The sequence below is a fragment of the Dermacentor variabilis genome, chromosome 11 (genome assembly GCF_050947875.1).
Source record: "Dermacentor variabilis isolate Ectoservices chromosome 11, ASM5094787v1, whole genome shotgun sequence".
NCBI classification, from domain to species: Eukaryota; Metazoa; Arthropoda; class Arachnida; order Ixodida; family Ixodidae; genus Dermacentor; species Dermacentor variabilis.
The window spans coordinates 97270464-97288545 of record NC_134578.1 but is presented as its reverse complement, the minus strand read 5'-3'; the positions used below and the strand labels follow the sequence as shown (position 1 = coordinate 97288545).

Sequence of the window (18082 nt, the reverse complement as noted above, 5' to 3'; positions counted from 1 at the left end):
GTTTCAAGACTTTGAGAAATTCATCAAAAAGGCATCCAAACAATGTCTTTCAATATGTTCAAGCACCCCCAAGCCGAACACACGAAGGCACCGAGTAATTCGCTTGCGAAATGACATTCATCATGCCATTTAACTAGCCAACTGAGGTGGCATTCGGACGTGCGACTCCCTATGGCAAACCTGTTATTCTGTTGGCCGCTTGACCTTGCATTGCTGGGACATAGGTCCCTTTGCTTTGCCGTTGCATTACACACTGTACAAGCCGCCGCCGCAGGTGGGCTGTGTATGGCATTTGAAGTTGCTTTTCGAAGGCAGAATCTTTGAAGAATTCAGACTACCCATTTGGCCAAGCATGAAATCACTGCTTTTACTTGTCTAGGGATCTGGGGAATATGGATGGTTTAACAGAGGACATTTAGTGTGCTGCTAGAGGTGTGCTGCTGTGCGATGCGTACTCAATAACCCAGAATCGTGGCTGCTCATGACCCTTAAGTCTGAGTTCTTCAAAAGTTCTTCTAAATATGCAAAATGTTCCTCTGGACGGACCAAACAATGGCCCTAAACCACATGAGTAGTGAGCCAGCCAGCGTCCCAAAATTTTATCGCTTGAGGCTCAGATTGGTGCACGGATAGTGCCGCAACATCAGCAGCTTCTTTGCCAGATCCCAAGGTGCTCCATACCTAATCGGCTCACCTCTGCATCACAAGCGATGGACACTCAACAGTACTTCAAGCACCTGCGAACAGATGAAATGTCTGTCACTAGTGGCCGTTGACAGTCCTTCTGTGACAGCCAGCGAAGCTGGCCGTTCTAGTCTGTGGCCTCCCAGTCCAGAAATGGAGCAAACTTCGGCTTCAATGGCGTGGTAAGCTACCACGCTTCCTCCTTTTCTGCTGATACAGCTCAAGTGGCAGCAGCGATCAAAGTGGCTGCTGTGCATGTAAGCTACTGCTCACGCCACGCCAGCACTTAGTGCCGTTCTTTCTTACGTCGTCCTTCCCCCCCTGCTGGTGTTTGCAGTGTGCAAAGAAACTGCGACAATTCAGAGAAGAGCATGGTATTATTCTTTGAATTTATGGCTTCTCCGCTGCGCATAGAGCTGCCATGTTCACAAGAGGTGATCTTCACAGCATGGATACACCTCGTGATAGATGATATGCTTGTTAATTTAAAATGCGCTCAGATGTTCTTGAACATAGAAGGCACGCTCGTACAAATTAATTTCAATCAGAAGCTGCAGCAGTCAGATGTGGTGGATGCAAGTAATGAGAAGAATTTCATCAGCTACTATTGTCTGTAATTGCTTGTACAGTCAACGGCCGATTTCGGACTCTCCCTAGAGGCCACGAAAACTTATGAAAAAATTATCATGCAGGCCTTTTACTGCCCCCATGGGCTCAAATCGCCACAGGCATGTCTCAAGTAGATACAAATGCCTGCCAGTATACATATTAGTCGTATCAGTGCTCGTACTGGGGTAGGAGACGGCAGGTGCATGCGTGTATAATTAAAGGAAACATACAGTGTCCCATGGCATTTGCCCCCTTCCCACTCTTGGTATCCTTCACCGCATAATACTCCTATATTGAGGCGAAGCTGACTTTCTGAAACCAGCATTAAGCAAAGCATCGTGCTCGCTGCACTTCGAAGCCGTTGGCAAGGATCGCAAAAGCGGAGTCAGCGCCGTCGCTAACAGCAGCAAATTGTTTCAATGATAAATGGTCTCAAATACATGCTGCGAAGGTGGTTGGACAGCAAAGCTGTAAACAACTAGAATGAGTGTACCCACTGCGACGTAGGTTGAAATTATACGCGTGACGACATTCGCGTGTACTTTACCTCATTATTAGCGCAAGACATTTTGACGACCTGCAACTTGGCTTGCGCTGCTACTTGGTGTAATTACGAAGAGCTGACCAAAGAGAAGAGGAATTTGCTGCACTACATGTGAACACTGCTCTTCAAGAGTCCTCACTATACGTGGTCTTGCCATAGCACTGTCACAACATAAATCACTTGCTACATGGGTTTTCTTTTACATACGAAGGCGTGTTTCCTTCACTCCCTGCTTCGTATGCTACAGTCAAGCTGCCGTCACCGAGGTAGCTTGCGCAGCGGTAATCTTTACTGGGTAACGTAAGAGGGGAGTTCTACGTGCTTCACGTTGCACGTAGGCGCAGGAACGCCTTATAAATGTTGTGGGTCATATGCTTGTTTTTAGCGTGTTCTTTATTAAAACATATGCATGATTCCAAAGAATGTATGTACTATTCGCTTCACCTTGCCGAGTGCATGCCACCTCGGTCTTATGGGGGTATGAGCCATAGATGATGATAGTTTTCTGTCGACGTTACACCACAAGGAAATCCCGGGATCCTAGCTGTAGACAGCTTCGCTGTAAAAACACGGCACCAAACAGCAAGAAGCTTGGTAGCGAACGTGGAAGTAGATAGGCCTAGCGTTGCCGTGGTCATGGCTACGGCTGCCAGTGGATCTGCGTGCGAAAGTGCCGGTTCAAGACGGTGAGGTAATCAAAATAGCAGTGGTGGTGGCTTGAGTTAATACAGTTTCTGACCTGCAATCATGGGGAAAAGTTTGGAAAATCGAACAGCGAAGGTTTTTTGTCTCCGAAATTCCAGACGTCGTTATGCATTGACTCTGTGGGGTACGTGGCGGTGCCGCGAAAGCGTCCGAATCACCGGGCGTTTGTAAAAGTGGTCTTGACTGTATTATGAACAGAATTTTTATGCTTTCACTTTATCTGTGTTGAACTTGAGAATGAAGCAATATTTACGTTGTCCACATTCTTTTAACCTTCACGTGCAAATTAAGAACATGCGCACGGCACAAATGAATCAGTCTATCTCATTTCCTCTGATATTGCATTACAATTCGAAGCACTATCCGAAGTTACGTGCGTAGCTTACAAAATCCCACATAGTCCTGTGCTCTCTTGACCTTGCTGTGTTCCAAGAATGTGCAGAGGGTCACTTATTAAGAAGACGCATGTTTTTATTGGACATACACAGACCCTTCAGAATACAGACGATGGCATGCTGGGCACAAGTCCTCTGCCCATATACAACAACGTAATAGTTGACTGCACCAGGTCGTCGCATTCTGTTCCTTTCCCTTTCTCTCTTGGTGTGTGTACCAGAGGTCATAATCTCCCAGACTTCTTGCCACTTCGCATACCGTTTTTATTTTAATGTGGCACATGTCATTCAGCGCTTCCCTCTCATTCGTGTCTTACTTCCACTACCTGGCCACTCTGTCTGGATACACTTAAAATTAGTCTCGCAGAGCTTTTTGTTAAGTCGCATGCTGAGCTGAGCCATGTCTTGGGAGGCTTCCAATTAATTTACCCCACCTATATGTTCGTCTGGAAACAATTTGCTAGCAGTACTGCCGAGAGCCCGGTTGTGTGAATCAGAAGACTTTCCTTTGAGGGGCTCTGGGAATTGTTTTCCCTTGTTACCTAAATATATTAATAGACCGTTTCATTTCGTTTGTGCCACCTGCGCTTTCAGGTGGTCCCTTTGCCGGCTGAGTTTGGACCTGCGGGGCTCGAACACCAGTAGCAACCGACGAGACGTGCAGCGCAGCCGGAGCTGCAACCTCCAGAACTGGCCACTACTCGGGCCGCACCCGGAGGAAGAACTGGCATCCGCATCATCATTGTCAGCCACGGACTGCCGGCTCCCAGAGCACCAGCAGACGGCGCCGGACGAAGAGGAGGAGGTCGTCCTGCGCAGGCGACACAAGGCAGGCAACTTTGAGCCACGCAGAGACACTCGCAGCCATGACAGTGCATACAGGTGAGAGACGTTACGGTAGGAACGTGGCAAGGTAGAGCTGTATTTTGTCTTCACACATGCTGCAATGAGAGTCGGTAGAAGTCGTAAGCAAGACAGTGTTTTCTACTATAAATTTATTTGCAGGTTCTCAGTGCTGGGGTTACTTGCATAGTCGGTTGTTAAGGAAAGTATCAATATTCATTGTGGAAAATTAAGCTGCGTCTGTTGTAAGAACAAATGCATACACTTGACCGATGGTGTGGCTTAAGCCGAGGCAACAAGCTACTCCTAGTTGCTCACAAAAAGTAAGACTGGTTTACAAGAAAAGGAGCATCGACAGAAGCCCTTATTTCACACACTCTCATGGGATTCTGTCACTCTTGCTAGCCAATATGATGCCCTTGGCTGCAACCTCAATTTTATCCAACATATGAAGCCATTTCTCGGACGCTTTGTCTTTGTAAAGAGTGCCAGCATATACCATACAGTGGGCGTACAATTTCCCGTAGTTTCGGGTGCAGCTCATCTCATACCTATTAACGTTGTAATCATCATTGCTTGTATCAGGGGAAGGCTGCAATAAAGCGGGGAATGTCTTTATCTGTCAAGTTCGCAGACATTAGTATGTAGCTGCTCACATTACGAGAGGAGCTACCCGCCTTGCTCTGCTGCTAAGTCCAAAGGTGCGAGATCAAATCCCGGCCACCGCAGCTGCATTTCGATGGGGGCGAAATGCAGAAAACGTTCCATGTACTGTGTGGGTGCACTTTAAAGAAGCCGAGATGGTCAAAATTAATCAGGAGTCTTCCACTACGGCGTGCTTGCCTCATAATCATATCGTGGTTTTGTCGCATAAAACCCCAGAATTGAATTTTTTTTTTTTTTTCACAAGAGGAGCCACATGAGTTTCTTCAACACCCTGCTATACAAAATCAGCCAGAAGTTTTGACAGATTTCCTAATTTCAGCTCCTACATCTGAAGATGAAATTGTGCTGATGTTGAAAGCTCTTGAAATCAAGTAAGCAGCCAGAGGAGGTGTCATTAAATATTTACTAATTACAGTCACTGTGTACAAAATTTCAAAGCCGTACACTCATATCTTCAATGAAATGATGTCATCTGGTAGTTTCCCTGATAGGCTAAAATTTGCTCACGTGACTTTATTTCATAAAGGTGTAAAATACAATAAGTTGGGCAATTATAGATCGATATCTGTGTTATCACTTCTCTCTTAAGTTCCTGAGTCTCATACCCACAGTTTAATACATTTTTATTACCGAAATGCATCTCCGCAGAACACTTCAAATTTCAAAGCAGCAAGCCAACAAAACGGGCATTAGTGCACATTAAAGATAAAATGAGGAGAAATACTGTACAATATGTTACTTGGAATTTATTGAGATTTCAAAATGCATTTGATTCCATCAAACAGGATACTTTGTTTCTTAATCTCGCAGAGTACAGCTTTAGAGCTAAAGCACAATACCTTATCCGTATTTATCTAACTAGACTCCAATACATTGCCTTCATGATGTTCAATCTGAAAAAAGTGCAGTTAGTTATAGTGTGCCTCAAGGCCCTGTTTCGGCTCCCTGCTATTTATCTATTGTATTGCGTGTGAAAATATTGTTGATGTTCCTGCTACTGGCGAGATATTAATGTATGCTGATGAAACCAGTGTCATCTTCTCCAGGGCTAACTTAGAGGAGCTTAAAGGAGCAAAGAAAGAAAAACAGTTTGCTTGTTTTTTCTAAGAATAAAGCAATTTATTACGCAGTAATACTTCATTATTGTAACTCATCACTGTATCTTTTAGAATTATCATTCATCTTTAGGTCTCTGTTAAATCTAACTTAAGCTGGTCAGGTCACGTCAGCAACATTAAAATAACTGTAGCAAAGTCCCTTGGTATGCTGAACTGTCTGTGTAATTTCCTGCCATCTAGGCTTAACTGTTAATTTTATTGGCACCATCCATTCTCATTTTAGTTATTGTTAGTGTGGAGAACAGGAAATAAAACTGATAATGGTAAACTTTCTGTGTTGCAAAGAAAAAACAACCAGATTACTTAACACAGGAAATCGTACGGAGACGTTGGCATTTATGTCAAAGAATAAAGTCCCGGGTTTTAGAACGCAGCTCTTGCGCGCCCGTTTCTGCGGCGTGCGTCAGCATAACTGAGCAAACGAGCAAAGAATGAAAGAGCAAACGCGGAGCGCAGCAAAGCATGAAAGATGTGAGGAATAAAGCGGAGGAGGAGGGTGTGGTGAAAGCGTGAGAAGGAAAGCATAGTTTGGCGACGATGGCAACAAGGTGGTGCCAGAATAGCTCGTGCTGTCTGGGAGGTCCATCTGCGACGGCCACCGTGAATTGCGCCCACATGTCCCCCACATGCTGCCTCTGGCGATCTCCAGATTGGCGAGGCAACCACCCCACCCTTCGTTCAGTTTGCAACATGCCACAGAAAACCAATTGTCCGTGCCAGCCAATATATCGCGACATGAAAACACGTATAGAGCTCCACTCAAATCTCGCATTAGCGAGTGTCGTAATCATCGCTCAATTTTTCTTATCTACAAGATCAAATTGTCAATGTACATATATAGTAAAGTGTCCAGCAGCTGCAGCACATTATCTCGTCACTACCTAAGGAAGAACACTGGTCATGATTACTGTAACACACGCATAGTTATAGAAAGCACACACAAATTATCGGAAGGAAACATTAGAGTTCAAAATCATGAATTAGTGCAATGATCTCTCTGCTATAATTGAACTGGCACTAATAAGTGTCACTGCTCTAAATTTCAAATTCCAAACTCAGTCACTCTTCAATTTTTACAAAATCCACTAAGGTATACGGTCTAGTTTGGTTATCGCAAACTAAGTATACCACAGTCTTTCGTACATTTGACCTTGTTGTCCTTTGCCCGTTTTGCATTTTATTTTAAGTTTGTACATTCTATGGCAACTATGTTTACTACAAGTGCCAAATGTTGCTATTAGTACTTTTTCCTATGATGCAGTGAAAGTATTGTGTAATTTGAAATCGCTGTGTGACAAAACTTATTGTTTTTAGACTTGTAAGAAGTTGTACATTTTATCAAGTGAACACTGCTGCTCTGGTGCCTAGCGTGAGCAGAATCTCGTCAGGAGCTCAATCACCTCTTTCTGTCCCAACTCCCAGACAATGCCATGTATTGTTCAAAAAATAAATGGAGTGCAGCCCTCTGCCGTTGCATTTTAATTCATGCAGAGTATAAAATTTTCATGCACGAAACAGTGGTGCACACACTTGTCAATTCCACCTGTTGCCATGAACATGAAAGAAAATTAACTGTACTGAGCAGAGTTACAGTGCAAGGGCTTGTCCTAGGTGTTGCCTATATTCAAACGTTGTAATAAAGCATGTTATTTATAATGTGCCATTTTAGTTAAAGCTAGCAGAAAGGACTTTCTCTTGCTGTACTGAACAAAAGTCTGCAGTGCCGTTCTTCTTCACTCCCTCCAAAACAGCTCGCCATTTTTGTATTACTGCTTCACGAAAATGTTCACATTTAAGCCGAAAATTTCATATGCGTAGCACTCAAATAAAGCTTATCTTGCCCCTATTGCCGTTTTTTTTACCCTCGTGCATATTTCTCCGGGCCCAATTGACCCGAGTTGCCATCCTTTATCTGTCTTTCCGACACTGCCGCAGGTCTCTCACCTTGGAAGACATGGCTGAGCTGGAGGCAGCAGCCAGTGCTGAGGCGGGCGCTGCGTGTCCCTTGGCGCCCCCTCCCCTTCCGATGAGTCCCCTGAGCCCCTCCGAGAGCCACCTGCTCCAGGACTTCGCCTCCTCCCCGCCTGCGGATAGCTGCTGCCCTGCAGGTCAGTGGAAGGCATTGCACATCTCAACAATTGAGCGGCTGATTCTGTATTTTAAATAAGATGAGTCTGTCGCTTGAGTGTCCTGTTTAAAAACATTGACCCCTTCGGGCACTAGGTGCACAATTGTGGACATGAATGTAGTGCGTCACAATCAAAAGCAGTAGGCATAACTATGACATTTAAAAATGCGTAGCAAACATCTTGAAACACTTCTGATTGGACCTGAGCTGCAAATTAGGGTAAGTGTAAAGTATTTTAATTAGTAAAATGGGTTCCAAAGAAGATTACTGGATATTTAACCTCAGTTTCAGTTTGCCTTCATGGTGTTCAGCAGGTCATTCATTTTCCATGTATGCAGGGTATTTAGTTTAATTACCTTTATAGGGTTGTTTAGCTGATTTAATTTCTGAGCTTGAACTTGCCATTGTCTCAGTGGCTATGGCATTTGGCTGCTGAGCGCGCAGTCATAGGTTGGATTTCTGTCTGGGGCAACTATACCCTGATGTCTGCAGAATGCAGAAATGTACCGTTCTTTGAGTGCACAATAAATAATCCTGTGTGGTTGAAATTAATCTTTATGTCTCATAACTTGAGTTGCTTTGTGACATTACGCCCTCTAAATTATTTCTTTAGTTCTTCACTGGAAATGCAAGAATTCATTGTGATCATAGTGTATATTATTTTAACTGGTAACTGAGTTTGTCTTCTGCTTTTCTGCTCACTCTATAGCTTTTGTGGTCATTGATTGTAATTGATTTACAGTACGATTCACTAAAATACCCCTTTAGTGTTTGGATCCTATGAAAACCGAATTGGTTGCGTGCAGACAATTTTTTTAATGTGTAGATGTATGCCTAATGCATCCTATCAACAGTTTATTTCTCTGAGTAATGTGGAAGTGCTTCAGCTATATTGGATTGATTGCTAGCTGGTGTTTGCTTTATAGGAGGACTGTATTGTACATGTACTTTGTTTCTCTAAGTGACTGCAAGTAATTTTTTTAAAATTAAGTTGACCTCCATTAATTTAAATCCTGCTAATTTGATCCTGAATGAAGGTCCCGGCTGCCGCCCACACATTTCTCGGGGACCAAACTTTCGGTATTTCGATCCAGAATTATCCTTTGCCGGATAATTCAAACTTGGCTGTTCATCACGCGCGCACCCGACCCAAATGGTGATCACAGTTGGTTACTCCCCTTGTGGCAGCGTCTGTCTTGGCAGCGTCTGTCTTGGCAGCCCTTAGAGAGAGGGTAGAGTGAATGTGTCGAACATGTGTGATCTCTCATCGAAAATACCAATTTTTAACCTTCCCCAGAATGATATTTAAGGGAAATTTTACGAGACTCCTTTACTTCCTCACTTACAAATAAATATTGGAGTATTTACCCTATCCTTACGCGCGCCTTTTTCAGAGAACATTCGTCCGTGAATTACCTGCACGGTGCAATTTGACACAACACCGAAACCATGTTTGCTGCATTTGTGTGCTTTACAGCACACATACATCGTATTACAGACCAATCTCTGTTCTACCTGTTTTTTCTAAGGGGTTGGAAAAAATCATATTTTCACGATTAACGAAATTCTGCGACATGAAAAATGTGATAACAGATTCTCAATATGGCTTCCGAGCGGGAAGATCTACAGAACTGGCATTATTGTCCTTAAAGGAAACCATCCTAGGAAACATTGAACAACAATTGTATACAGGTCTTTTTTTGGATTTTAGTAAGTCTTTTGATTCCACTGACCACGACGTTTTTACGACAAAGCTTACACAATAAGGGATTCGCGGAAAACCTTTGGCCTCGCTTGAGTCATACCTGCATGACCGACAGCAATGTGTTTTTATTAACAATAACAAATCATCTTTCTTACCTGTCACGCTTGGAGTGCCTCAGGGTAGCGTATTGGGTCCACTTTTATTCAATACTTATATTAATGACATTGTCCTGATAGGCACCAAAATTAAATTTATGATATACGCTGATGATACCACTTTTACTGTCTGCGGTTCTAATTTAGATCATACAATTATGAAATGCAATGAAGTTCTCAATAAGGTGTCCTTATGGTAAAAAAAAATAGACTCAGGATTAATGCAACTAAAGCGAAGGCCATCATATTCTGTGCAAAAAACAAAAAGGTTTCCTCGTCTCATCAGCTTAGCTATGAACACCAGCCTGTTGCCATTGTCAGTGGCCACAAAACTCTAGGAATATATTTTTCTTCAAGTTTCAAATGGGATACCCACATCGAATTTCTTTGTTGAAAGTTATCTGCAGTTACAGGGGTACTATCGCGCTGTCGTAGTATTCTTCCACTACAAGCAAAGCTTCAAATTTGCTATGCTCTGTTTTATTCACGCATAAACTACTGCAACATGGTTTGGGCTACCACAACTAAAACTAATATAAATAAGATTGTTACCATACGAAAAAGAATTATGCGACAAATTTCAAATCTTCAATGCACAGATACCACGAAAGAAGTATTTCTAGAGCACAATTTACTTCATGCGCATAAAATGTATGAATTTCGGTTATTGCAGTTGTGTAATTTTTCATCAACTAAAGTTGTTAATTACCTCTCTTCTCTGGCATCGTTACAACATTACTCGTCGACTGTTAAAACACGCTGCACTGATATGTGGGCGATACCGCATTTTCGTACGAATTACAAACTTCAGTCACTGGCTCACAATGTTCCCCTAACACTTAATAAGCACCAAAATACTGCTGGATATAGTAGAAGGCAGCTTCGAACATCTATTGTGCAATTGTAACTAAATAAAAGGTCCAGCGTATTGTGTGTGACCTTTCAGTTTGATACTGTGTTTCTGGCCTATTGTGTATTGTTTATGTACAGAGTGTTTGCGATTGCTTATGCATTGTGTTGTAAGTCATATTGTTTTTTTATTTCGTGTTTTCATGCCTACCCATTGCGTACAGTGCATTAGAAATTATTTGAGAATGAACTTCAACTTTGTGTCTTTTCGTTACCTGTTCTCAACTTTGTTTCTTTCTTTCAATACTTAATTTGCTGATCTTTGGCGTAATTTGTAAAACTGATTTCTTAAACTGAAATCGTGTTTGATTCCATTGCTTGCAATTATACCTGTTTTTTTATGTCTTGTCCGCTATGCCTTGTAACGGCTTCCTGCGCCTTTTGTCAAGCTGCTCTAGCAGCTTTTAGCCAGGAAGCCGTCCAGATGCTTCTGGGAAATAAATTGAATTGAATTGAATTGAATATGGCTGTATTAGGAAACCGGTCGCCATTGTGCAGCACACCCTAGTGCTCATTTTTCTTGTGAAAAGTACGGATTCACATTAGACTGCTATTTTGTTTTGGAGTTTCAGTGTCACTTCTACATTAGTACTCTAGTCTGAACATGTATGAGAAATGTTGCGAGGCGAGAAGCGGCAGCGACTTCCGGCGCTACATGACGATTTAACCCAAAAAGAACAGAGCAGACAGAGAGCAGACCTCAGCGTCCTGTTCCTTCATCTGGCCGGCTCAGCTTGTTTCTTCCTTTCTATGTTGCGCTGTACGAGTTTTAGAATGCAATACTAATTCGTCCAATCCTCAACTCGAGTTAACCCAACTCTTCTTCCAAGGTCGAAACTTGCTGAGCCGCTCTCAAAGGCGCTGGCTGTAGTCTCCGACAATGCGTGCATTCGGAGTCGGCAGTAGCTCTGTCCAATCTTGAGATGCGTCGCCTCGCTAATGCTGCTACAGGCGCATCGAACGCAGGTGGGCATCTGATTCGGGGCCATGCTGGAACCAGGCAAATACTGCCATGTGAATCAACAGTGTGGTTTGGTGCTTTTTTTTTTTCTGCCTCTTGTTTAATTCGACCAATATCGTCGATCCCGTCAGGGTCAAATTAATGGAAGTCTGCTAGGTTTGAACCATTCAAAGATATAAATAACAGTGCTGTCTAAATTCAAAGTTCTGTAATACATTTTACTTTCATTCTCCAGAGAGTCTGTGGGGCCGATCAGTCGAGCTGGAAGGTTCCCACGACTCTGGCGTCACCAGTGCCTCGTCCGGTTCCTTCTGGGGCGCTCCGCTGCGGGCGCCATCATGTTCCTCCTCCTCAACATCGTCGTCCACCTCTTCTTCCTCGTCGTCCCTGGCAGCGGATGCCGGTGTCTACGGTGGCGAGTGTGGTGCCTCGGGCTTCTCCTCGTCACGTGTGCTGCCACGCGCCCAGTCGTGTCCCGTCATGCTGGGCAGCTGGCTGCGCAGGGCCTCGAGTCTGGACGAGTTCCCTCCCTGCTCCTCCTCGTCTTCGCACGCGGCGGCGCTGGCACGACCGCGTAACCGCTACAGCTGCGGCAGCCTCGAGGCCGTGCTCGGCGAAGCGGGGGCCTCGGTCGCCGCCATCTCCGTGTCCTCACTGCGCGAAGCCGCCGCCCGCCGCCAAACGCCGTACTCACGGCGCTCGGCCAGTCTCATCCCAGTCTCGTGACGGCGGCCCGCACCGGGGCCGCGTAGCCTAACGATGGCCGCGGCATTGCCGGCGCGAGGCCTCACTGCCAGCGCGATCGGACTGCTGCTGGCGGCCGCCGCCGCTGCGCTGGCCTGGGGACTGACGGGACTCGCGGCACTCGTCTGATCGGCGGCGTCTGCACGAGGAAAAGGGGAGCTTGCTGACGAGTGGCCACAGAACGAGAGAAAGTGGAGGAGTGGATGGCTACAGATGACCAGGAAGTCGGTTCAAGTGCGGTCTCTGCAACACATTCTCACACATCTTTGAACTCCGTGCATATGCGCAGTGAGACTGAGCTTGCACATGGCACCATGGCTCCGGCTTCCTGGTCTGCTGAGCCACGACTTTTGTAGCTGTACGGCTGCATATGTAACATGATTGGCATCAGTGTGGTGGCCAGCCGTGTACGTCGTCAGGGGGGAGAAAGGGGTAAAAGGCCTCAACATATGAGACAACAGTCAAAACCCAGTGAAATCAAGTGCGCTCCGAGGTGTCGTGGCAACTGCTACTGCAGGACAGTTGTCTTTACAGCCATTCAGATGTTTGGTCACGACAGCCTTAGTTGCTGGGAGTGTTAGCAATGTTACCTGGTTGCGCCAGAGGATGCTGAAGGACTATTTCTTCCACTTGTATTTCTAGCTTTATAATAGAAACAGTATGGCTCCTATTTCAGAATGCCCGCTTTCCCCAACGTCCTCAACCACATATCTTTCTGCTGTGTAGCTCTCCTGTCGCTTGTTGAGAACTGTTGGCCAGTGGGAACCTTACGCATCTGACGCACTAGCGTATGCAAATTGTAATGCCTTGACAGAGGGCATATTGTAGGGTGCCGCGACTCAACGAGAGCACTCGTGCACCAAAGATCCTTCTTGTCATGTACATAACATGGCACCAAGCCTATTGCAAATTTCACGCTTGGACGCGCATGACTGAACCTCGCGATATTAGAGCAACTTCCACATAGGGAAAAGTGCTTCTTTTTGATAGTATATTGTATTCTTGATTGCTTGGACGCAGTGATCACACGGGGGGAAAGACGGCAGTTTGAGCTTTGGGCGTTGCACTTTCATGTAAGGGAGATGCCCTGACAGCTACCACAGAGTGCCCAGAAGTAATGCACAGCGAATCGATATTTTTTGATGCCCATATCCATGTCTGCCATAGAATACCATTGAAACACACACGTGTGAAGCTGCAGCCTAATGCATGCTACTGGGAACTTCCTGAACTCTTTGCACCATGCTGTGGCTCTAAAACGTTTCACAATGAGGCAAAAGCAGCAGCGTGAGCTTCCATGTGCTTCGTCTTGTCCATGACTCTGGCATCAAACAGTCATAACAAGTTAGAGACACTGATGCCTGCCAGAGCACTGAGACATCAATGTGACATTGGTTTTGCGGTACCTATAGCTTGTAAGCAATTTACAGCGGTGACAGCCCCAGAGCTGTGCTGAGGGCACGTGTTATCTGTGGCTCCAAGCCAGATGCCTTTTCTCTGCTGAAGTCTTTCAAGGCGCACGTCACCTTTCTTGCTGATCTTGGCTATTCAGCTGCCTACCGTTCACGCTTGAGTTTGCTCTTTCAGTGCCCGTAGTGGCAGCATAGATGGGGCAGTCATTTGAGGATGGCGGGCAAGTGTCGCATGGGGTACCCAATGTGGAGGCTGACTTTTATAATTATCACTGTGAATGAGTGGCTTGTCTCCTGCGTCCCACTCACTTTTGTGTGTGTGTGCCCATCCTCCTGTTTTGTGAACTGACTCGTCAAGTGAGCTGGTGGTTGTCGGCGCAGGAGCTATGCACTAAAAAAAGTCTTTACCGCTGCTCCAAAGAAGACGTCTTGCCAAAGCCACAATGGCTCCTGGCTTACCTGATGGGGGACAACGTGGAGTGTCATGTTTCCCTCGGCAATGTACAAATGGTTCTTCCTTCCCTTCACCAAACAACCTTTTTGTGTCTGTAACATGTACCACTGCACCTGTTTCCTTTCATGGCATGGGCCTCCCTGAGACAGCAGGCCTCTGTAGTGCTAGGCGTGTAGAGATCTATCCCCAAGCGGTATTTATTGAAAAACTAGTCGAGCAAGTTTAGGAGCGTCCTAGACCTAGCTGCAAATCTGTCTTCCTATATAGTTACCCCCTGCACCTACCCGGGAGTGGTGCAGTTTTCCCTTTGTTCTCATCTTTGTTGTTGTTGTTTTTTTGGGGAGTAAGATGTGCATGTCATCGTGTCTGGCGTATTATGCACATCGAGGATATTTTCGGGCCACGCAGACAGCCGTGGCCAGTTTATCCAATGCCAGCGCCGCTGGCAAGCTATGCAGGAGAAAAGAGGAAAAGCTTCACAGAATGAATGGCCATAGTTCCAGCCAAGGGTACAAGATCAGCTGAAGCCACTTTTCTTATCTATTGATATTTCTGATTTATGATATGATGTATGATGTGATTGATATGATTTATGATATGGTTATGATAGCTATCATATTGATGATTTCTGGGAAACCTCGCAAATTCATTTTACTAGCTACCAGGGACCTACCAAACAAAGAACCAGTGTTAACGCTTCAGTTGCAAGCTTTTTCTGAATACCAAAAGAAAGCCTGCAGAAAAAGTATTTTTGAACCTGGTGCTGAATCCACTTTTTGCATACCTCATTCATATGAAAATTTTGCTGCTTTTGCCATCTTAAACATGCAGCAGGGATCCCACTAGCTCTATATAATACTTAAGCTAGGTAAAAGTTGGCCAGTCGTGGCAAGCATTGCTCCTGGCATGATCTGTTGCTATTGACCCGTATGCACGCACTGCCACAGCTCTCGTGCTTCTGCATTTTGCTTGTTTTGTGCTAACCACCCATTCATATGTTTAACCACACTGACAATGCTGTAGGCTTTCCACCAGTGCTTAGTGACACAGCTACTTTGCACAACAGTGAGTGTATCTGCTACCTCTAGGGTAATTTCAAATCAGGGTGTAAGTAGTGAAAGATCAGGCAAAAATTTTTGCCAATCATGGTGAGACAGATACAATTTCTTTCTTTGCTCTCACATATTACCATTTCACCTTCTCACGCACATGCATTGTATGGCACAATAGGGATCACCTGAACTTAAGCTGTCAACGCAATCTCCAAACCCGGTTTATAGATTTATAAGGTGTCCATAGCTGCATATCCTGGCATTTGCGCTTGCCAAACTTTTATGTTGTCATAACCTGACCAGCAGCGCTTAAGCCTTTGGAATTTACATGCTTTTATACAAATTTTGTAGGCAGATAAGTCATCAGCCTTTTATTTTGCTATGTCTGTGGACATGGAACTTTTTCTTTCATTCAACACTGTTGAAAGGCTGAATTTGGCACGTCGTCTTCTCGACTTCCAAGTTTGGGATCGGCTTGCTCATGAAGTTGTGTCTCCGTCATGTGTCGCAGCAGAACAGAATCAAGCCAGTTGCAGTAATTGGAGCAGCGTGCCATCGCACGAGTATAGCAGTATCAGACAATTGAAGCCCACCTTTTAGTTGTGTAAAGCGAGAGGCACTAAACGCACAGGCAAATTTATCGTCTAACGAACTGGATCCCTGCAGCCCCTGTGCACTGTTAGATGTTTGTACACGCACCAGAAGCAAAATTGGTTCCTGGATTATAAAGTGATGAATTAGAGTGGTTTCGATTTTCAGTTTACGTGAACATGTTGGCATGCTAAAGCGTGCCGCACACGTTATGAATGCACATGTACTGGTTTTGTGTTCATAATGTGTTGGTCGCAATCAACTGGGTCGTCTAAGAGCATTAATCTCGAAATAATTTCATGTGAGCCACCAACTGGTTGCGCATCTTACTCATTTGAAAATAGCCAGATGTTCAAGCTATGGACACAAAAAACAGAGCACGACACATTTCCTATGTTAATTACCTCATGTGTGATGTCCTGCTCCTTGTGTCTTCCGTGTGACTCTTTGGCCGTTTTCAAGTGAAGGAGCACGGCTGACAAGCAGAGGCATATCTTGAAAGTTTAAAAGTGCGAGTACGCGTAACTTTGGAGGCAGTCTCCGTTGTCGTCTGCACTTATTTTTGCTTGTTGCACTTGTAAGAAGCAGTGCCCCCTATCAACTGTGACCCCAGTGCTCGCTTGTTGACATGTGGTCGGGTGACGCTCGTGCAATGTGCGCTTCCGACTGGAGCGTGCCCCTACGCATCCGGCGTATCGCGTGTGCTTGTGTGCAATCAAAGCTGCTGCCTGTGGATGGTAAGCGTTTGGCCATGTCGGGGTGCATTTTCCCTCGAGAGTGTGCATTATTTAGACCTCTGTTAAGTTTTTCCTCCTCCTCTGCTGCACATACACGCAGTATTTGTCTAGTGCCTTGTGCTGTGTGTCCACTGACTGTGTAGCGCTGAACTGCCACCGGTGTCTGTATTCTGCGAGCTGTACCAAACCTAAGTGTGCCAGCAGTTTCCGCACCACCCCCACATCTGTGGCCCAGGCGTGTAGTGTTGGTGTCTGTGTGAGAATCGCAAAAGGAGCAAGCATATCAACCGCAAATTGTTTTTAGAACTCTCATTTGACCTATCGCGGGCAGTCGTGTTCGGCTGTGTATGCAGCGCTGAGTGCAACTGGTGAAATACGTGTGTACGAATGCTGTCATCGGTACGCGGCACTTGGCAGCTGTGTTGCGTGTACATTTCCTGTGTGGTTTGCTTTTGACGTCTACCATCCATCATATGTTGAACCTCCTCCTCAGAAGCCTGGTGCTAGTTGGGGCTAGGTTATTTACGATCGTGCCACCTTCCAAGTGTCGCGACCCGGTGACTGTGCTGCCGGCAGTTTTTCTTTTGTTCGAAGCGCTGGAGAGTTGCTCTTGTGTTGGACGTGTGGCTGATCGCCCCGACAAGAAATAAAGCGCTCGTGGCCTCCCTGACTGCGTCTCTTTTGCCAATTTTTTTCTTAGTGCATTTTGCACCAACTTTAATCGTTGGCACTATCGCCTGCAGAAGGTTTCACTATCTGCAGCCCTCATAGCATGTGCTTTCTTCGAGTATGAAGTATCGCCCATGGGCAGTGCGTGCCTTTGATGCAGCCAGCGGTCTGCAATCGATACCCTAGCGCAAGTTTGCAAAACTGGACTTGCAGGGATACTTTGAGCAGTCCTATGACCATTGTGCAACTGTATTAGGGAAAATAATAATATAATGGTTGCAGTATGCCTGCTAAGGGAAAGGCTGTCTAGGGAAGTTGAGGCACATAACAGAGAAACTAGGTGGCACGTTTCCAAACATTTTCTTTCTGCATTTTGTTCCAGTTTTACGAAAGCAGTTCAGTCTCAGTTCAAATTCATGGCGAAAAAATAACTGTTTCAACCAATTCAGGTAATTTGTATACATAACAGAGTGTTGCAGCATTTGTTTTTCGCAAAAAACTCCACGGTGTTCCCGAGCAGCATGGAAATGAAAAGGTATGCAGGCTCTTTGTTTTAGACCGTGAGTACCCACGGGCAAAAAAGTTCGAGATCCACTGCAAATGTTCGAATGTATGGGAATTGAAATATTAGTAAGGTGGTTTAAGAAATGCCGTGCAATTGTACAGGGCGTTTCAGCTAACGTTAGCCAGAGTTTAAAAATATGCCGATGCACTCTAGACGATGCGACCAAATGCATGTTGCTTACTTTTGTATGTAGTGTGTCGCCATCTTTTGTATTGCTTAGATAATTAGTCAAGAATAATTAACCAACTTCTGAATCAATGAAGTTAGGCAAAAAATTCCAATTAGACAGTTGCAGAGCGGTTCACAAAACGTCCGAATAAACAGTTTGTCTTTCTATCAAAGTGCATTAGTGTTTTTCAGCGCACTGCGGATGCCCGCGAAATACAAAGCAACACCACGTGACATGCCCACTAGCGAGTCGTGATTACACTGCACC

The 18082-nt window shown here is 45.1% G+C and overlaps 1 protein-coding gene across 2 annotated transcripts in view; it reads left to right on the top strand.

Annotated features, from left to right (window-relative positions):
- Positions 1 to 17082, top strand: part of LOC142563905 (uncharacterized) — a 129801-nt gene extending 112719 nt beyond the window's left edge. For both annotated transcript variants that reach the window (XM_075674606.1, XM_075674607.1), the window contains exons 8-10: positions 3532 to 3819; positions 7500 to 7672; positions 11658 to 17082. In XM_075674606.1, the coding sequence (XP_075530721.1) occupies positions 3532 to 3819; positions 7500 to 7672; positions 11658 to 12148 (952 nt within the window). In that variant the 3' untranslated portion in view covers positions 12149 to 17082. The remainder of the gene's footprint in view (positions 1 to 3531; positions 3820 to 7499; positions 7673 to 11657) is intronic.
- The last annotated feature ends 1000 nt before the right edge of the window (positions 17083 to 18082 follow it).